Genomic DNA, 21,755 nt, shown 5'->3' with positions numbered 1-21,755 from the left:
GTGTAAGCTAGTCCGGACTACCATATGGTAGAAGTGCAGATGGAAAAAACAATGTTTGGACTGTGAGGAAGTCAAAAATCACATGTAAATGTACTGCTAATGGTATTTAGTAGTTATATGGTTCAAGAATCATATGTAGTGATAATCTGAGACTCTAGTAATGTGTGTTCTAAAGCTGGTGTCAGCTGACTGCTGCAAGCTGGCCATGTGGTGTGCGCTCCTTGTTGAAGGGTCAGTCCCAGCTCGTAGGGCAGATGTTCTGAGGGCAACCCCTCTCTTCTACCCAGGAAAATCCCAGTCTTTATTTTGACCACAGGCAAGCAGGGTCTGCCTCATCTCATACAAAAAGCAGCACAGAGCACTAGCAGACCCCCTTCCCCTCATTTCTAATCATTTGGCGTGGCTGGTGCCAGAGGCCGGATACCAGACTTGGTGGGCCAATTCTGCTGCACAGTTCCTGTATCCCTGTGTAACACTGCTCTTTTTGTTTTATCTGCTCTCTGTCTGTCTCCTGTGCAGCCTGGTAGAGCTGGAGAAGGAAGTCAACAACATAAAGACCGGATTGAAAGCTGTTGAAGCTGTAAGTATCTGAAGGTTTCCAAAGTGCCATACTTATAATATCTCTCTCAGAATCAGGGGCACTATATATTTTATGATAAGAGAAAGTGGGCTTTCTTTTTTCATGCCTTTCCATTCCATTCCAGAATGCATTAACCAAGGAAAAATAAATAAAAGCTTCTCATGTGGAGCTACTGCTGATGATTTTAGCAGAGTTAAGCCTGATGAAAAGCTTGTTTGATCTCAGCCTGGAAAGTAAAAGGACAGTTTGACAAATGACATGGACTGAAAGAAGAAATAAAATTCTTGCTCTTTCTTACTTGGGGATGGATGGCTGATGAGCAAGTGTTTCACATGACCTTTGAAATAATAGTAAGCAGGTAGTGCACTGTTAGATGCAACCCTAACCTCTATTCTGAGCACTCCTTGGGAAGGGAGAGGAAAAAACAGAGACTAGTTAAAGATGAAGCAGCTGAGCTGGCAAGCAAAGCAACAACGGTAGGGTTTTTTCATGCTATTACTGAAAGCCAGTTGTTGGGAATTGCACTGGGTGGTTTCTGTGCAAGGATTAGCTATCTACAAGGGACTAACACAGAACCCTCCTGTCCTTCTCATTCACTGTGAGACAGACAGTAATGAGTTTATTTTCCTTTCATGTGACCTGAGTATGTTCTGTCTCTGTGTGTAGAGGAAGGGATCTTTGTCCTGTCAGTGGCCCCCAGGCTGTCTGGTTGTCCCAAGCAGTTCATCATGTAACTAGTCAGTGATCCTCCCATAAAAAAAAAAAACAAAACACCAAAAAAACCCACCCCAAAAAACCAACAACCAAAACCCCCAACAAAACAAAAAAACCCCACCCAACTTTTCCAAGCTTATTTCTGGATTGTTGGGGTAAGGGAGAATGAAGCACTGAGAAGAAATACTGCTGCACACGTGGAGTACAGTGTTTTGGAATTAAGGGTACCTGTAAAGGCAAGGCTGACATGGATTTCATGACATGAACAGGGGCCCAGTTTTTGGCTGGGACAGACAATTCACCCCACTGGAATGTGAGTACCTAATTCTGTTTTGCTTTCTCTCATTAGATTATTTGTCCTTTTGACTTTACAGCCATTTTTTTCTTCTCTTTCCTATACGTGGGTTCCATGGGCAACCTCTCCTTGCCATACAATCATCATCTTCCAGCCTCAGTCTTTTGCCTGCCACGGTATTTTTCATCTGGGGCTGCCAGCACCTCCCAGTCTGCTTGCTCAATTTGTGGTTTTCTGGCGTGTAAAAAGCAGCACTATAGCAACAAAAGAAGATCACTGTCAGGTGGAAGGGGGAGGAGGGGAAGGTGCGATTCTTGATTCCTTTCCAGTATGTTCTCACCACAGCCTTGGCTCCAGCGACTGGTGTTTCTTCAAGACCCCTTAAGAATAGAAAACTAAAAATAGTTTCCCAGTCAGATGTTCCTAAAGGTACTACTAACAATCTGCCTTCCTAGACTTGCAGCTACCTTCTTTGTAAAAAAAGACAAACTCACTTTTGAGACATTCATGCAGCTGTTGCCTTTGTGTAGGACGCTCCCAGAAGGACAACTGAGTAGTGGAAGGGAATGCTGTCAGCCTAGTCCTTCTCTCACACAGCAAGAAGATCATAACCACTGCTTGAGAAACCACTGCCATGGTTGAATCATTTCATCCCTCTAGAGAACCAGCAACCCAGCCCACCAGGGGCAGTTCTGGCCTCTGTTGTTGTGCTATTGTGATTAGTAGAGACCATTTCTTAGAAGATACAGAGGGGCTCTGTTATTCTGTGACATTGCTCTGTGGCTGATTACACAGTCATGCTGGTTTACTGTGTGGATTTTATTTTTTTTTTTTTTGTACATTTTGGGAGAATTATTCTGCAGGGAAGAACTGAATTTGAAATTGAAGAGCAGACCTCCTAATTTTAATTTTACTTTGAAAAATATGCTCTCCAGTAACAGTTCCAAATGCAGTAGCTTTCAACAGGGAGTAAAATGACAGAACTGTTATACTCACCTGCTTGAGGAGGGGGGAGAGGGTAGAGCATCTTTCAGCTAAAATTAGCCTAAAAATTAGAATGAGAGGGAGTGGCTAAAAAAATATTCATAATTCTTAGAAGCATGTGAATTGAAGTTTCTTGTGTTTTTAAGGTCCAATTCAAAGTGATTGTAACATAGAAACTATTCCCTGGAAAGTGTTGTACTGCAGAGTGCTCCCAGGACAATTCCTTGTGATGTGGTAGGAAAACCAGTGGAGAAAAGGATGTAATATAAAGCAGGGGAAGTAGCAATTCTTTGAAGTGGACTTCCTCTGGCCACCTGCTCATTGCTTTTCCTGCCCCTTTTCTGCCTTGTGGTCTTTTCTTGTAGTGGTTACATTCTCTTTCCAACCAGAACATATATCATGTCTGATTTTAGATTGTTGATGGCCAAAGTAATTCTTGGCATTCAGCAGCACCATGTGGAGCAAATCTGAAGATGTTGCTCAGCATAAATGCTTATAAACCTACCCATTTGGCTTGGTGAACTACTATTTTGATGACCAGTAACAGAGAGCACCCAACATGCATGCAAGCTGGAGTTGCAGCCAGCACAAAAATATTTTTTTCCAAAGGGAACAGAGGGTCAGACCGTAACTTGACCTGCTGTTTCATGCTGCTTTCCCTACAGAGAAAGTAATGCTTTATCGTTCCCAGTGATTATTCAGCTGAGAATAAAGATGAGGCCCAGATTATGATTTCATTGTCCCCATGGGACTGTCAACAGCACGGAAGCCAAGCACAGGCATGGGAGACTGCCAGTCTCTCTATAACTTAGTCGGTTTGAGGAGCTCTGTAGCTCTCTCCATGCTTTAAGCACAGTGAATAGAGTAAGGGAAGAGATAGCTATGCGTAATCTTGGCTTAAAACTAAAAAACTTGAGCCAGATAGAACCTTACAATGTCTTCTCTTTCTGTAGGTAGCAGACAAATAGAACTTAGTTTCCTATGGTTTTACGTCTTTTTTCTTTTACTGTAACTCTTCGTATTGCAATAGCCTCAGTTTACAACTCTGTGAATTTTATGACATTCAAGCTAATGCTTATTGGTTAGCAGGGTGCTAGTAAATGTTGCACATGATGTCTGTCTTCTTGTCCTTCAGTAGGAGAACCAATTTTTGCTGCTTATCTAGTGCTTTTCAGATAAATAAAGGGGAGATCTAGAGCAAATTTCCCCAAGTATACATCATATTGGGTCACCATGGGAAGAGAGGATGGAGGAAAGCTCACTATTAAAAATTCTAAGTTTGCTTATATTGCAAATACAGAGTTGTTTGTGATTTGTTATTTGGGGTAGGAAAAAAAATGCAGCTCTTCATGTACTTGAATCATAAAGGTGCTTTAAAAACTCAACATGTTGATGGCTTTCTTGGGAGCGCTTGTTCTTTAAGAAATAACTGTAACTAAGACCTTCCTTCATCCCACCTTGACCTCCCCTCTCACATGTAATATGTGAAGCCTTTGACTTAGTGAGAAAGTGGTTTCTGAGTTATACCTCTGGATGAATGTGTGTGGAGAGGGAGCAGAGCATGCTCTGATGCCCTGCAGTGAGTGAAAGAGATGGGCTTCCCTGCTCACTTTGATGCTTGCCCGTCTATATCTCTTGCTTCTCTTTCAGGAACTGGATTATCAGAAGAGACGCATGCGGGAATCAGGGGACAGGTTTGTTCCCGTCATGAGTGATTTCATCACTGTGGCCAGTTTCAGCTTCTCAGAGTTAGAAGATCTTCTCAACGAGGCTAGAGACAAGGTAAGATACCTTTTGAAGTGTTCAGATTTTCACTGGCTCAGTCAGAAGCCTGAATCAAAATGGAAACAGCAATTTCAGATGCTGGGACTGTAGTGAAAACTTAGTAGACACTGAAAATAGTTTAGGCTGAAGTTTCTTACTTTTCCTAATCTGGTCTATATCCATTTAGAATATATTTTAGGAGTAAAAGAATGTTTAATGCTTTAACCCACTTCTTGCTAAACTTCCTTAACATTATTCTTGTATGGCACAGAACTGTGATGGTGGTATCCATAAGAGAATGCCACACCTTGCCATGGTGTTGAAGGGAATGCCTTTTAAGCCATCACTGAAAAAGGAGTCCTTTGTTGGATAGTGATAATGACCTCATATCTTTTTACCTTCTACTTCTGACTCCATCCCACTCTGCTTATTCAGCTGGGGACATTTGTGCTTCATTTCTCTCCCTTAAAAACACACCTCTGGGTAGTTTGGTGTCCTGGTTTCAGCTGGAGTAGAGTTAAGTTTTTTCTTTGTATCTGTTGCAGTGCTGTAGGTGATATGCCTGATCTTTTCCACTTACATGTTTCTGTTAATGGATGCATTTCAGTACAAGGCTAGAAATCCCAAACATGCATGGTTAGCTTGATGTTCTTGGATCCGTCTTACACAGCCACCATCGTGTGTGCATGTGTTACTCTTTGGGTGGTGCTGTGGTCATTTTACTGTCTGCATCTCCATTACCGGAACTGTACAGCCAAGGAGGTGCTTGTTCTTTGTTAATGGCTGGAGTCTGGCACTAATTCCTCTGTCTTTCAGCTGAATGAGGAAGAATTTATATGAAAAGATGATAGGCATATGAAAATGTTTGGAGAAGAGCAAGTTCTAAAGTAAACGATATGTAATGGCAAATCTGCCCGTGTTGGCTGGCATGTTAGAAGTGCTTGGCTTTATAAAGCAAATGTGTTATTTCTTTTGGATTGAATTGTTTCCACTCTGCTGTCAGTGCTTGTAGCATTAAGGGACCCGTTGCATTATTAATGAAAGCTGTGCCGTTGGATCAGTGGGCCTTAGATTTTGACAATATAGGCTGAGGATCCGAAGAGTAAGACTCCTCACTCATGTACCTCTGCAGTAACGTCATTCTGTGATTCAAAAGCATTTCCTTGCTGTGGAGATCAAGTTGACTGGCAGCTGCAAACACCGGGAGCTACTGACTGTCAACGAGTGCTGCCCTGGCAAATGCCAGTGGGGCAGCAGGTATTGTAGCAGTTGAAAGGCAAAGCTGGGCAGTCTAACACTAATGTGGTAAAGAATTTTTGGAGAGCATGATGTGACTAATTTTTTCATAGAACCATAGAGTGGTTTGTGTTGAAAGGGACCTTAAAGATTATCTAGTTCCAACCCCCTCAACACGAGCCATGGGCGAGGACGTCTTCTGCTAGACTGGATTGCTCAGAGCCACATCCAGCCTGGCCTTGAACACTTCCATTTTTCATGGTTGTCATGTTGCTTGAGAAGATTCAAACTACTTCCAGTATAATAATGTTCACACCATAGTGGCTTTATAATCAAAAGAATATATTTTACATTCCATGGCCCCACTAAATTTATTGAGAAAAGCTCAGTTTCCTGTGGTTTGAGGGCTTCTGTATTATGACTGGGTAAATTTTTCAATTTCATTATAGTTAGGCACACATTTCTGGAAGGATTTTCAGTATGTCAGTGACTTAGATTGCACACTTTTTGTTTGGTGTTATAGATGGTGGTGTTCTTTTTTGGCACACTAGGACAAAAGCCCAATGGAGATTCTTTACAGGTTCAGTTGGGGGTTAAAAACCAGCAAGTGGTACATGTCTTGCACAGCAATGCAACTTTTCCTGATCAGGCACTTGCAGGAAAAATGCCATTCTTTTGCTTTAAAAATAACCAGAGAAACTCCCTGCAGACCCACCAATATGTCTGGAAGTTGTTGCATGCTTTTTTAGACAGAGCCAATGTAAAGCACTCGACATAAAGAGATGTTTTATTTTAATGACTATAACATGCTTAGGAAACGTTACTCTACCTTCTCCTCACACACCCTTACTATGTTTGAACACATGCCATTCCAGCTTTTGCTCAACCTATGCTTTGGTTCTTCCACTGGCAAAAAGCTGCTTTTGGACTCCTATAAGGGAACTGTCTGTCCTTACCAATGTTGAGCTATTTCTCATGTTTGCTTCATATTATTTTGGCCCTCTCTTCTTCCTCTTTTTCCTCTTTTTTCTTTAAAAAAAAAAAAGGGGGGGAATAAAGAAAGCTGGAAATTTTCAACAAACCAGATGTGCTTTGCAAAGCCTATAACATCCTCCAACCTCAATGGGCTCTCTGTGCTTGTTGAATCACAAGCTTTTTTATTACCATGGAAACCTACTAGCCAATTAAAGGAAGAGAGGGACCAAGACATCTGATTATCCTATTCTTTTTTGATTTCTCAAAGCAAAGCAAATTGAGGGAAAAAAAAGCAGTGGGACAGGGAGGACTTTGAAAAATATCCAAATGAGCCTAGGAAGAACTGGTCTGAGTCACAGATTTTTTATTAATAATGAAACCCTAGTTTTAACAGCTGGAATTGGATATCCTTCTAAATATAGATGTGGCTAATTGATTACCCTGAGTTAATCAGAGCCATGTTTCCTCAGCTGGGATTTAAAACAATATAAGTTATCTTTTCAAACCTAGGAAGTTTTTTTGTTTTGTTTTGTTTTGTTTTGTTTTTTAACTTCTTCAGTATTAGCAGAAGTAATTTCTTCAGTTATGGAAACAATCCATTACCAAGGTGTGGTGCTGACCTTCTTGGCAGATGATATTTTTCACAATCCCATGCAGTACTTTTTCTGGCCTTTTTGCTTAAACAGAACCATTCACGGTCAGTGGCTGTGGAGAGGAAGTGATATTTTAAATTTAAAGGGCCAGGTTGTCAGATGCAGGCATCCCTGTTTGCAGGGGAAGCCTTGTAAGTGTACGTATCTTCATGCAGTAAACAGATGGCTTGGTTAAGAACTGATTGAAAACTTAGACCAGTTCTTGAAGCAGGCTCCCTAGCACAGCTGGTTCTTGTTCTTTTTGTGTTTTTCTCACTTTCAATACCCCTTTATAAGGGAGTATATACATTAGATCAAGGGATAATGTTTTCTGCCATTTCCCATAAACTTTGAGGTGGGGGCAGGAGAAAGTGAAACTCTGCCCTTGAATCCTTCACCAGTTTTTACATGTTTGAACATACAAAAATTTGACTTTTTTGCATAAGAAAGATTAGGTTGAATATTGTTTGTGAAAATTTTTTCTCTGTTTCCTTTGGGGAAGCAATGAAAATCCCCCCACAGAGGCACAGTAACCATCCATGGTATAAATTTTATTTTCCTACTTGAAAAAGGTGACATTTGCCCTATGTGAAGCTTTACTATGTACTTAAATATTGACAGTATGAACTTAGATCACTAGACTGTTTCATAGCTGTTCTACTTTGTGCTTGGTTTATAACAAACCTGGGTTTAAAACATTTTGGATCATCTCAGGAGATCAAAGTCTGCTTAGTCAGATATTGCCATTCCTGTGCTGAATGTCAAACTTAAGCCTCTCTATAGAGGCACAGCAGAGGCCACTACTGGGGCAAGGCTGATGAGGTGGAGAGGAAAAGTGTCCATTCCCAGTCTCTCTGATGACAGTTCCTCTCAAACAAGTGTTCATGATGAACAAGTTTCATGATGAAGAAAGGCATTCAGAATCTGCACATGCATTTAAGAAGCTTAGCAGCTATAGTAGCTGTTTTGAAGAACAGCAAGGCAGTGAAAAAAAAAATCCATTTAAGAAAATAGCAGAACACGATGAAGCACAGAGAAATGCTGTAGTCTGGGTGCCAGTTACAGGCACTTCAGCTGTGCATTTTGGGGATTGGTATTTCCTGTCAGCCACTGGGGGTGATGAATAAGGAATGGGTCAGGACAGAGACTGAGGAAGTCAAGATGAGGTGTGTTACAAAAGGCACCACAGCCTGCAGTCAGAAACAGCCATTTGATAAATAAATCACATAACTCTTGTTCAGTAACTTAGAACTTCAGATGCTGCCGTGCAGGTCGGCATCTAACATATGAGAAATATTTAGAGCACCTGTATCTCAATTTTGGGGCTGCCAGAGTCCTGCTGAACTTCTGGGAGAATCCTTGGAGATCATTTAGGCACAAGCAGAGCTGGGCCCAGCCCTGGCTGAAATTGGCAGGGCTCTTTCCATTGACTGATTTGAATCTTTCCCTTAAAGAGAACAGACATTTATTTGAACTGCCTCAGTACAGAAATGGTGTCTTCATAACAACAGACTCAAGATCACTTCTCTGTGAAAGACAGTTCATGTTGCATGGCTACATGGTATAATTCATTCATGCATTGGCTCCTTCTGCAACAGCAGACAGCACAGACAGCAGGAAATTTTTATCATGGCTGTTTTTCCTTCTCCTCATAGAGCCCCATTCCTGCCGTTTCCAGAGCTCTTCTGCCACTGTTTAACATTTCGTTGGCAAGCACAGCAGAGTTTGTATGTGCTGCTGTCCCGCTTTCCCTCTCCTTGCTAAAATGGCTTTTTAAAATAAACAACTGTCTAAACGATTTGCTTTGGCAAGAGGATAAATTCAGTGGAAAGTTTGGCAGAGGAAGCAGAGCTGGCACTGAGCTCGTGGACCTGTTATATCATGGAGCTTGGGGGCCCTTATGGTGTGGAAATGAACTTTTTAATGAAAAAAAAGATATACCATCCTGTTTTACAGTGGAAAACCTGCTGAAACACAGTTTTCCATCTTGCTTTTGTCCATCTCATCTGTCCCCAAATGACTTTGGGAGTAAGCAAGTTTCAGTCCTTGTTCCACAATATTACAGCACATCAAAAAATTCTGGGAAGGGTTTACGACACATGAAGACTTAGCTGCAAATTTCACACTTGTGCACGACAGCAGGTACTGTTTGGCAGGGAATCTGCCCATGGAGCAGTCAAGTGATTTGTACAGAGTGACACAAATCCTCTGACAGAGTGCAGAAGAGAGAGCTGGCATCCAGAGCACCTTGGTCTGTGCCACACTGCCTCTTAGATCCTGAGTGAGGCAGGCACTGTGGTTTAAGCCACTATGGGCAGGCAGGAGCCTGGACTTCATAACAGCACTGGGGAGGCCATCTCCAGCAGCTTGTTGCCCCTCATCCCAGCACCAGTGCTTTGAAAAACCATATGTGGTAGTTGCAGAACCAGACTTACAGAGAAATAGAAGAAATAAAGAAGCCAGAGGAGTCTGTTGTATTTTAAACAGTGAAAAGACAGCTTGTCTCTCTTGGTGCAGTGCCCTACAGATATGAACAACTGATTTTTTGCCATTTCCTATATCAGATTAGTGGGGCAATGCTTTCTGTTCTGTAATAAATGGAGAAAGGAAAGCTCAGAAAGGAAGCATGAGTTCCCAAGCCACATCATGGGCAGAGCTGGCAGCAGAGGCTGGATCTCCTGACTTGCCTTTCTCTGCTCAGTCAGCTTTTTCTCCAGAGGGGGTAGAGAAAGAAGGAAAATGTTTACTTCAGTGAACTGCAGATATTTCTTTTGTAGTTATTTTAGCACATCTAGCTCACAGATTTTTTGGGGTTTTTTTGTCTTTCACTGCTTTACAGTAAGTGATTGTGACCTACTAAGCGCTACGTTACAGGGCACCAAAGACAGGCTGTTCTCAGACTCCTCGCTGCTGCTTAGAGACCACAACACCTTATACTCATGAGTGTCTCTGGAAGGCTCCCAGGCAGCTCGGTCTTTCCAGCACAGCAACACTGTTCCTTCTCTGAGTGGCAATGGGGAGGCAGTGGCAGAAGCCCCACTTGCCAGTGTGACAAGAACTAGCTGGTGCTAGTAGTTGGGTGACAGGCCACGTGCAGAACAGTCGCAGACACCACCACCCTCTAATGGAGACTTTCACATGCGTAGGATCGAAGAGCCCCAAGGCAAGGGCCCCCGCCTTTTCGACCCCCAGATTCCTTAAGAGACTAGGAAACCCCAGTGGACATTCATGGACTCAAACCGACTCAGTTTCTGTGTGCCCCTTCACTCACCTTTGCTGAGCACAGGAGGAACACAGAGGATGGACACAATGCATTGCACGGGGCAACAGCCATCTCCTGTGGCTGCCCATGGACTTCAGGCTTCACGGGAGTTGGACAGGCCTTCCTTCTAGCTAGCAGCTCTAGTTGCTGCTCTTAATTTGTGCCTTATTTCCAATTTTCACAGGAGTTAACAGCAAATTAAGTAGGAAGAGATTCCAGGTAGCACATCCCCTGTGAGTAATGAGCTTCAGGTGCTCCGTGTGTTCAAGCAGTAGGGGCAATGCCTGTGCTGAAGTCCTTTTCTGGCACTCTTCTGCTTCCCTGGCTGATTGTCACACTGGACCAAGCAAGACAAGAAAGTAGAGCACACGGAGATGCTTCATCTCCCTCTCTGGTATTTACAGCCTGTATTCTCTCTGATGAAGAGCTGGTACTGTTTCAGGGTGGGTTACTGTGAGACTGCTGCACTTTCCTATATTCAAACAGCCTGTGTGTACATAATATATAGATAAAATTACAGAGAGAGGTGGGGAGAGGGTGTAGGTGTGCATGCTTGTGTGTGTGCCTTCAGAGGTTTCAGAGAAAGGGAGTTAAACAGAGAAGTAATCTGTTGCTGTTTCCATGTAGAGTTTCCTTCAACTTCTGCCATGTTTGGTAGCTCAAGGCAACTTGCATTTCTTCCAACACTTTTTTTTCCAGATACTTTGGGTTTCTTTGTTTATTTCTGGCTGAGAACACAGCCTTTTTAAAGAAAAAAAGAAGCTATTGCCTCAAACTGCTTTGTGGCCCTGGCAGGGAAAGCAGAAAAGGAGAGATGCTGAATCTCTCAGGCTGTGCCAGAAGGAAGCTGATTTCCTTGGAGATTTCTTCCCCCTGCAGTTGAATGGGAGACATCGTTTATGCTTTACCTGGTACAGGGCCAGAGAGGTTTATAAGACCTGCTTCCAAACTCATTTTGTGCTTGGTATTGGAGCATGAACGGTTCTTTCTGTCTTTCATTTTGCGAGAGCACCCACATAAGGAAAGGGAAACTAGACTGTGTTAGTATGAGCTAGAGAGAGTTTTAAGGCAGACTGTAGCCTGGGAGAGTCTGGGTTTGTTTTGATAAATGTTGAGGTCTGCAAGGATGCTCTGCTGCTCAGTGGTGGCATGCCAAAGTGCAAGGTAGGACAGCCGTGCATCAGGGCACAAGTACCATCAGGAATGTATTTCTGGTGCTGCCTGTTGCAATACGGAGGTGTGTGAGTGAAGGCAGCTGGACAGGGTTATATATTTTGGATGTGTGTCCTTATGTAGCACTTAGTGGATGTGTGTGTACATGCTGTTGACAGGCTGTATGTGCATGGATTTGAGTGCATTTTGGTGAGTAACAAGGCATGCTTCTAAGTGTGAGTGTGCAAAGAAGAAAGTACAATTACTGCAGGACTGATGCCCAAGAGCCAGGGGTTGCTGTGAATTTATCCCAATCAGGACTGCCCTGTGACTGAAGTCCTGCCAATTGTCTGTCTCCAAATGCATCCTGCAGCCTCAACATTTGCCTTTTAAAATAAAAACCACTTGTGATGTATTCACTGTCTTTTAAGTCTGCCCGGGAGCCCTGGCTGCTTTCCTTGCCCCTCTCTCATGCCTTGTGTGTCTATAGTCTCCTCTCTCCTGGGCAACACCCTGACTCAGAGGACTCCAGAGAGATGGATGACATGGCAAAAGGTTTCTAAGAGGACAGACTGTAACTTTATTGCAAAAAACCCTTTAACTCAAAACATTTTAAAAGTGGATTTGAAGGGAAGGTGGAAGGGGAAAGTATGGACTAAAACTACTTGTTTACTCACTTAGCTCACTGGCTTCCATGCCGTGGCTGTCCCACAGCTGCAGCTGAGGTGTGGCCAGACAGCTGTCCTCTGATTTTACTCTATTACCCTCAGGCACTAAACATGGGGGTTTTTTTTGTATAAGTGGACAGTTAGTGCTCTCCAGCACCATTGCTCCATGTCTACCAAAGGATATCCAGAAGAGCAGATTCTTCAAGGATAGAGGCACCTGCCTTAAGGAGAAGCGCTTCTGTTGCTGGGGGTAGTTTCTGCTCTCACCACATGAATGTTCAGAGGGTATTGAATTGCATGTGTGGTTACTCATAAGCTATCCTTGCTGTCTTCACCAGACTGCCTGCCTAATTCTTGCTCTTTTGTTTTCTGCCCCCTTGACAGTATGCCAAGGCACTGAAGCATTTTGGAGAGAGCGAGGGCAAGATGCAGCCAGATGAATTTTTTGGCATCTTCGACACTTTCTTGCAGTCATTTGCAGAAGCCAAGCAAGATCTGGAGAATATGAGGAAGAAAAAGGAAGAGGAGGAGCGCAGGGCACGCATGGAGGCCATGGTGAGGATCTGGGCATAGGAATGTGTTTCCTTCCATCACCTTTTCATGTCTTGAGGGAAAGGTTGAGAGGGCCATTTCCAATGCTCTTGCTCCATCACTGTCACTATTTTCTGTTCTTCTCCCTATTACCTCTCTTTGGCATAATTCTCTTTTCAAATGATGACATTTTTCCTACTGTCTCTCTTGTCAACTCTCAAGGACATACTGTCTGGCTCCTAAATTACCCTCTTTTGTATTCAGATATCAAATCTAGCCCAGGTAGTTCTGCCTTTGCACTTTGCAGGATGGTTTGCCCCTGCCCCGTGCCAGAGTATTCTGCGTTTGGGCTGAAAGTGAAGCCAGATTTCCCTTTCTCCTGCCAAGCTGGTCAGCTTCCAGTCAGACTCCATCATCATCTGCTGTGTGCCTGTCATCTGACAGTATACAGTGACACAGCAAATGTCCTGGCACCTGCTGCAGCCCACACTGGCGGTATTTCTCTCTGGCAGCCTCAATGCCTTGATTACTGGGGCTGCATCCAGCTTTGATGTGGCAAGGGAGCTTTGCACATCATGGATTTTGCTGCTGGGAGACAGACGTGTGTGTCCCCAGGGGTTCATGTGAACTAGCCTGCCCCTCTAACCTCAGCCTCTGTGATGCCTGAGAATCTCAGCAGTCCCCTGCCTCCTTCCCCCACTGCCAGCCCTGTAACCCTGGCTGCCACTATGGCCCTAGGCCTCGCTGTGGGGAGTTGCTGATTCAAATGTTTCCTATGGCAAAAGCACCAGTTTGTGCCTTTTAGAAGAGGAGAGAGGTAAGACACCAGGATGCCAGCAGCCTTACTGTTAGACACAAGGATAAAATTCCAGGACTTAGGCTCAAGTTTCCTCTCAGTCTGCCTGGAAATTGCAGAAGCCCACTGCTAAAGAACTAGAGTGGTTTCATAAGCTAATACACCATGAGAGAGGCTGCAGTTTGCTTATGGAAGGAGTTTTCCTGCAACGTGGAGCTGGTGTGCAGAGCAAGCAATCTGCTTCCTGACAGTCACAACCAGCCCTTGGCACTTCTACTGATTTTGGAGCTGAGCAGTGCAGAAGGGTTAGCTGAGCTCCTTGGAGCTACCCTCGGGAGACCAAGGGCATCACATTGACAGGTGGACCTATCCAATGATTTGTAGAATCAGCAGTTCTGTTTCATTGCTCTTTGTGTTTATAATCAGTTTCTCTTTCCAGAGTCGAGGCAATGTGTCTTCATCTTCCCAGCAGTGCAACATGCTGCCTCCATCCAAACATGAGCTGTTTTGTGCATAGGGTTTCTATTAATAATTTAGTATCTCAGGCAATTTTCACTCTCTGGTATATTTAGCCTGTAGCTTTCTAGGATTTTTCCTTTCTTCTTTTCCTCCTTTTGCAGGACTTCAGCCTTTCTGCATGTCAGTATAGCTAGCTATGCCCCAAGTGCAAAGTTGTTTGTGACTCTGTCAGTGACTGTTTTGTACAGACGCATCCCAACTCATTTCATACTCCCTAGGTTAGGTGCAGTCAGCATGGTAGGTGCTGCCACACTAAGGTCACTGCAAGCCAGGTCCCAGAAGCTGGGTAATTACCTGTGCCAGCATCACCTGTAGATGGCCATTTGGCACAGCTACTTTACTGGCACTATCCTACTGTAAAATTAGTGCAAATCATCATCAGCATAGATAGATTCCATGTGTCCTCTTTGCTTTGTGAGGCAGACATACGGTGCTACTCATTCCTCATCTCTCCTACCTTCTGCTTGCCTTCTGCAAAAGGGAACTCCAACATTGTCTCCTGTTGCTCTTGGCACCAGGTGATGGCCTTATACACAAGCTCCTGCTTTTTTTTCTCCCTAATCTGTGCTGATACATTTTAGCTGCTTCTTGGTAGTGTATCTAGCGATCTGGCATCTTGATTATCTAATCCTAAAGCTCCCTGTCTTTCTCCACAGCTAAAAGAACAGAGGGAAAAAGAGAGGCGACAAAAGAAAGCAAAAGCTGGAAGCATCTCTGAAGAGAGTGGGGAGTTTGATGACCTGGTATCAGCATTAAGGTCGGGTGAAGTCTTTGACAAAGACTTATCCAAGCTCAAGCGTAACCGCAAGCGTTCGGGCAACCAAGGCTTAGAGACAAGCCGGGAGCGGGTGGTGACAAAGCTAAATTATTAACTACAAGAGGAAGAAAAATAATCAACCAAAAGAAGGTGATGAAAAAGTGAAAAACAAGGAAGATGAATGTGTGTGATGGCGCCTGGCTGACAGCTGCCCCAAAGGATTTCTTTGGACTGTGGCTAGAGTTGTTACCTTTCCATGATCGGCTTTCCTCTCATCCCTCTTCTGTGCTCCTAATTTGAACCAATATAAAAGTGCCTCTGTTGAGCCAGCAGCCCCTGTGACTGGGCCATGCAGAGCTGACAGGTTTGCTTCTAGGAGTTTGTTGTGTCATCAAAGGCCTCATGGTGATGACAGAAAGTACTTGGGCCTTGCAGAGGGCCTAACAGATGGAACAAGATAATTTTCTGTGTGCCAAAGTAAAAAATAGTCATGATCTCCAACTTGCTGATAACAAGGAAGACTAATTTCAGAGCAGCTCTGTAAACACCTGTCACTTCTTCAGGATGTAGACTGGCCTTCAGGGGTTTGTTGAGATGTGGTTCTTGAAGTTTCCAATTCCCTTCTAGAATTGGATTTTATAAGCCATTGATTAGCACCTGAAAAATTCTTTTGCGCTCATGTCCTGTGTAGTATTTTTGTGTGGCCTACACTGTCCAAAGTGATGCTTAGTAGGAAGTCTTCAGATTCCGGAACAAATTGAAATTCAAGAATCAGGATCAACATAGAATAATTCGCAGAAGTGTTTTGGATTCTGCTTTTCTAGAAGGAATTTTCTGGAATTTCTTGGTGGTTGAGTCGTGAAGCTATGAAATGCATCTTCTCAGAAAGAAGCTCTGGCTTTTTTTTAGAAAAATAAGCCACTGTCAGGCTGGGATTACAAGACTGTGGAGCCTGTTGTCATTGCTGGAGGCTGAGAGTGAATCAGTGGAAAATTTCTTACCTGTTTGTGCAAGATTTCTTAGTGCATCCCAATGGAAATCGGGAGCTCCTTTGTATCATCCGTAGTCTCAAGCAAAAGCAAACAGGGTCACTGCCTGCAAGAAATGAGATTTCTTTTCCACTTGATGCTAGCTGTGATTGCTGTTGGCATGGACTGGTCTTTCTGTCTAACAGGCCGACCTTCACTGTACGTGCCCCACTCCTACCGAGGGGAATCACTTAGCTCAGTAAGATATGAGTGGTGTCAAAGATGAGCCTTGGAGCCCATGGACTTTTTCATTGTGAAGAGATCATTTGGAATGAACCAAAGGAGAGTCCCATAATTAAAGCTGAAAGTTTTTCCAGGGGGACCCGGAATTGTGTAAGCAAAGCAGGCTTTAGAGATGGGTTAGTTCATGAGGAAAAAAATAAATTTGTATGTAAGCTTCATGTATGAAGCACACAGCAGAAAAGCAAAGAACCCAAGAAGAGGCCTGAATTCTGTGTGTTTTCATGGCTCTAAGAAAGGGATTGGACTGTGTGGGCTATCATGGGCGTTTTTTTGTAATTCTTTTTACTTTTTTGTTTTTCATCTTGTCTTCTTTTTTTATTATCTTCCCTGGAGAAGGAAAAGAGGAAAAGAAAGAATGGTGATGGATTCTTCCTCCTAGATAGGAAGAAAGAGAGAACATTTCAGAAGAGAGACCCACCATCTACAAACTATGCATCATTAGTCAACAGCACAAAATGTCAAGGAATCCCAGGGAAGTGGAAAAAAGCTCTATTTGTCACTTTAATAATTTGGTTTGATTTTTCTCTGAATGTCACTTAACCTCAGGCTCTGCACTGAGTCTGCAGAACAGAACTTCCTCTGCAATGCACGCTGCCTGATCAGTATTATACACTACGATATTGGAGAAGCAAACTGTGTTGGTTTTCTGAACACTTTGAAAGCTAAGTAATTATGTAAACTATGGAAAGAAGCAAAAAATTCAGAATTGTTAAACTCTAATGTTTCATTGTTTACTGAATTTTGAGTCTCCCACCCCAGAACTTCCCTATTTACGACATTCCAGACTGCCGCGCCTCTGTATAATACTCATCGTAAAGAGCTGGTATCTTACAAGAGCTGGGTGCATTCTCTTCCCTTACTATCCCACTCCCCTTCTGGGATTAGCTATTAACAGCAATGCCTATTGCAGTGGACACAAGCACCTTGTAGAAGAAAGACTGTATTTCATAAAGGGTTTTGAAAGTTTAAGAAAAACTCTCACTTTTTTAAGCATTTTTATTTTAAATTACAAAGTGGATTTTTAGAAATGTCTCTTGTAAATTATATTAACAAGCTCCTTGCTGCTCCCTGAGATAGACATGCTATATATCCCAGCCCCTTTGTTTGTCTTGTTTTAAAGCACGCCATGTAACCTATGCCATGTAAGCCATATGAGAGGTGGTAATATGTGCCAAATTGGTATACAGTTGAGTTTAGATTTGGATAATCCCTGAATTCCAAAGATTATGCTTTTAGGGATTAGAACGTTGTAGGGTTTTTTTCCCCCTCTTTGTTCTCCCTGGGTTTAGGACTCACCCAGAAATTCAGGTGTGGTGCCAAGGTCAGCCCTGGTGCAAGACGATGTGACTCATAGCTCTGTGCAAGTGCAGCTGCTTGCTTGCTCCCCAGGTACTTGCTTGATAAGGCAGACTGTCAGCCTGGCAGTGCTGTCAGAGAAGAAACACCTCAGGGCAAACACTTTGAATACACACCATTTCCCCCGCCCTGTATTTGTCAAACCAGGCTTGTGCTGTGCTTTTTGAAACTGAAGTCACTTTGCCAGGCCACAAATGTAGCAAAAGCAGAGAGAGTGATATACCCCTCTGTCCCTTTGTGTACAGTTCAACCCTGATCTAAAGAGATCCTGTATGATGGTACGCAGCAGCGCTCCAGTGACACTTAAGAGTCCAAGAAAGCTGCTATAGTTTTGCCACCTCTTTGACTCATACATAAATAATGAGAGATTGTGCAATTCCTGTAAATCAGCCCTGGTATATTTACAGGGATGGACAGAAAGCTCGAAGTCATGCCCCTGATTCATCAGCAAAACTTTCTCAGCACTCTAGTGCCCCAGACTCCTGTTTTGAATCTGTGATGGTGGCTGAAAGCTTTGTTCAGTGTGGTGGACAGTCCCCCTGGCTCTTGACTCCGTGGTGAAAGTTCATAAATAAGGTTTTGGATATGCTCAGTTTCACATTGAGGGAAGCACTGATTTCACAGAAGTGGTGACAACCAGAGAGGCCCATTAATTACTGTATGAGATGAGGCTGCCCATGCAGAAGATAAGGAAAAATTTGGCTCTGCTGTAGGGCCTGGTGTCAGATTCTTGCTGAAGCCAAGTTTATCTTGGTTCTCATCTCTTGGGTCCTGTGAGTACATCTAATATTCTGTTCTTCAGCAGTTGTGGTAGAGCTGCTGAGTGCTGAAGGATAAAGGAAGATCTTACTCTGAGCAGGAATAGCAAGCAGTCCAAGGTGAACAGCTGGGGTCTGCTGTTGTCTTTGCACCTGTGCCTAGCACCAGCATTCTAAGAAAAGTCACTTTGGTTTTAGAAGTAAGTGGAGGAGGAGGAGGAGGTGTGAGAAAGAAGGGTATAATCAAGGGCTTGTTCTGCTTCCTTCAGAAATGTAATAGTTGCTAGCTTTATGATGAAGTTCCTCACACCTAGAAGAGGAGGTACTTTTTAACTATCCAGACTTTGTCCCTAGAGGTCCAGTGCTCACTCACTTACCTCTGTGTCTCTGCATTGTGGCTAAGTAGGTTGCATTAGGATGATTCTAGAAAAGACTGAAGAAGACTCCCTCCCCCCGACTTGCTTTGATCTGAGTCACTCTACTCAGTCGATGGTAAGTCTCTAGAAATGCTACAAGGTAAAGTGACTTCAGGGCAGCAAGGCCCTTACAGGTTCTGCAGCACAGCTACTGTCCGGGAACTGGTTCCCTATGAAAGGAGGACTAGTGTTCAAGGCTGAGAGACTTCCTCACTAGGGAAACTACCTGGATATCTTTCAGAAAAATTTTTTGTGAGATGTTCAAAATGTCTGAGGAAGGGAAAGGAATCACGAGGGATCCTGGTGGGAGACCATGGGCAAGTATTTCCATAATGATCAGCCCCACTGGCTGAATCTTTCCTCTTCTTTAGGAAAGCTCACACTCTGAGCTGGGTTGCATGGGAGAAGCTTGTATCAGGAGTTTCCGTGAGGGGAAAAGAGATCTGTTGTACAGTAGATGATGTACATGATATATGCAGTTTCGTTCCTGGGTTGGTTGTTTTGGGGTTTGTTTGTTTGTTTGTTTGTTTGGGGGTTAAATGATTTTTTAAAAAAAAGGTTTTAGGAATCTCTAAGGGGAACCTGTAAATCTGACACCTCTATTTATTTTGCCTTATTTTAGTTTGCTATGTTTATATGTATACACTGCATTACAGCAAGGACTATTGAGACCGTGCCAGGGCATTACACCAGCTAGTGACAGCTGGCTGGGCTGCTGCACCACTGAGGCTGAGCTCAGCAAGGGGATGCATGTGAGCAGCCTTGGAGAGAGAAGGAAGGGAAAATAAAAAAACTTCTCTTTTGCTTTTGTCATAATGACTTTGCCTCTGGTGATCCTGGTTCTGGGAAAGCACGTATTTTAAAGCATGCGGTGAGCTGATGGAGGTTGGGTAATTTAGAACACTTTCTACAAAAGCTGTTTTGTTTTTAATCATGAATCATGGTGAGAAGGTTGAGAAGAGTTAAGGTGCACAGTTGCTCACTCAAACTTCACCGTTCCATGCAAATTCTGTCCATAATGCCAGAGAGGATTGGATAGATGGCCAAAAGTGATTCGTGCCCTTTTTCTCACCAGAGTTAACACACTTGTGAGACAAATTCGGATAGTTTTCCTTCCTCAGAGCTAATATTCCTTCCTGTCTTCATGGCCAAAGAATAAGGATTTCCTCTACTTCCCCTTTTTCCTCCTCCACTCCACCTCTCCAGATCATCCAGGGTAAAAAAAAAAAATCTTTCTGCAGGTTGGTTTTCTACTCGTGGAGTCTCCAGCAATTGCCAAGTGTTTCACCATTGCTCCTTGGCTTCTGCACTTGACATAGATTTCTGGTTGCCTGCCTTCCAAACAGGTAGTCTCCACTGGCCACCATAGTTTCTGTTACAAAGGCAGAAGGGACAACCTGGGTAACACAATTTGGCCAACTGAAAAAAAAAAAAAATATATATATATATAAAATGTATAAAAAAGCTATCTACTACTCTAAGTAGTAGTTTGCATGAGCAGTATTCCCTGAAGTTGGCCAGATTTTGCTCACTGTGCCTGCTGAGAAGGATGCCATGACTAGCGTAATGTTTTGGCCCCTCATTTCATGAAAGAGTCTAGATGCTTTTAAACCATTTTTCTGTTATGGGGGTAATGTAGAATAGATCTATTGTAACCGGTTCAGGATGCTCTGGTTTTACACCAGCATAATTCAAAGTAGGATCTGGATTAAAACTTTCCTTTAGGCAGTTTTGTCTATTTACAAGATGTTCTCCACAGCTCATGAAAGGCTTGGTCCTTTCAGCTTCCACCTCTAGGAGTTCTAACCCAAGTGATTTAGAAAAGCCTCTATGACAAGCTGTTTTCCTTCTTCTTGCTTGCCCTCAAACAGGCTCTTTAAAATTCTTCAACGTTTTTAGAATTGTAAGGGATTGTTCAGCACCTGAGTTGCTCTGTGCTCAACTGTGCAACTGTGCTCAACACCTCCCTTCCAAATCGTCCCCACCTTCAGTTGTTCTGCTCCCCTGCAAGTCTGCTCAGCTTGAAACTCGCAGGTGTCTTTGGAAGGTGCCCCTGCCCACCCAGCTAGAAAGTACAGTGCTGCTTACTGAAGTGGGAGGTTGTGTGCTGCTGTAATGCCTTGGCATATCCTCATTCTTAGTCAGTTTAAGACTATAAGTGAATTAAATGTACAAATCCTGTAGTGTCCTTTTTATCTGTATCTTTTTATAAGAATATACTGTAATACTAAAAAAAAAAAAAAAAACAAAAGCAAAAAAATTAAAGATATATTGCCCCCACTGCGTTTCCGTAAATTTCTTTGTAGTTTCCTTTTCTGTGTATTTTGCTGGAAAGTCTTAAAGGTGAATTGGAGTCTGAGTGCACTTTTTTGTTTAACTGTGGGTCTTTCTCTTTGGTCGAGAGCATGCTGTTCTTTAGGTGACACAGTCACTGAAGAGCTGGTGAGAAAAAAGTAACAGTGAAACATAAGCACATATTCCCCCCAACATGCAATGATAAAGAGCTGATGATGAAGCCACCAGGTTACCAAACCCAAGGGTCCTCTTAAACAGACTGTGAATAAAGCTCTGTCTCATTCCTCTTTCAGAACAACAAGGGTACATAGGAGTTCACTTAAAAAGGAAAAAGAAGATGGTCCTGCTCTCTAAGGGTTCATAATCCGTGTCCGGACATAAGTGGTCCAAGTGAGGAAGGGAGTGCAGGGTGGCAGTGCTGGCCCTAAGCTCCCTTATGAAACTGAGCAATATCCTGACAGCAAGAGTGTTGACTCAGAGAAAGAGTCGACAGGAGAGGGTTGCTGCAAAGGAAGGAGTTAAATAAGGCCAGCTGAAAAGAAGCCAGTAAAGCCAACATCGGGAGAAAAGACTTCAGAAAAGCAGGGAGGAGAGACTGGAGGGAGGTTAGACACAGGACAGCAGGGCAAGCAAGATGCACACAAGGGCTAGAGCTAATTTGTGGCTGAATTGAGGGATGTGCTGAGGAATTCCTTGGAGCTCAGGGGCAGAACCTTGTTCTCATCATGGAGGCAATGTGTGCAGCTGTTTAATTTACACAGGGATCTCCTCTTTTCTCTTAACGGAAATAGGCT

General features: G+C 43.3%; 1 protein-coding gene across 1 annotated transcript in view; it reads left to right on the top strand.

Annotated features, from left to right (window-relative positions):
• DAAM2 (dishevelled associated activator of morphogenesis 2) overlaps positions 1-18,371 on the top strand; it is an 82,827-nt gene extending 64,456 nt beyond the window's left edge. Inside the window, exons 21-23 of the mRNA XM_027898894.1 lie at positions 4,224-4,355; positions 12,647-12,817; positions 14,765-18,371. Coding sequence (XP_027754695.1) covers positions 4,224-4,355; positions 12,647-12,817; positions 14,765-14,980 — 519 coding nt within the window. The 3' untranslated portion in view covers positions 14,981-18,371. The remainder of the gene's footprint in view (positions 1-4,223; positions 4,356-12,646; positions 12,818-14,764) is intronic.
• Positions 18,372-21,755: the final 3,384 nt, after the last annotated feature.

This window comes from Empidonax traillii, unplaced genomic scaffold (genome assembly GCF_003031625.1).
Source record: "Empidonax traillii isolate 1590-97213 ecotype Southwest subspecies unplaced genomic scaffold, ASM303162v1 scaffold628:size373707, whole genome shotgun sequence".
NCBI classification, from domain to species: Eukaryota; Metazoa; Chordata; class Aves; order Passeriformes; family Tyrannidae; genus Empidonax; species Empidonax traillii.
Note: the sequence above shows the minus strand (reverse complement) of the source record. Positions and strands in the feature narration are given on the sequence as shown.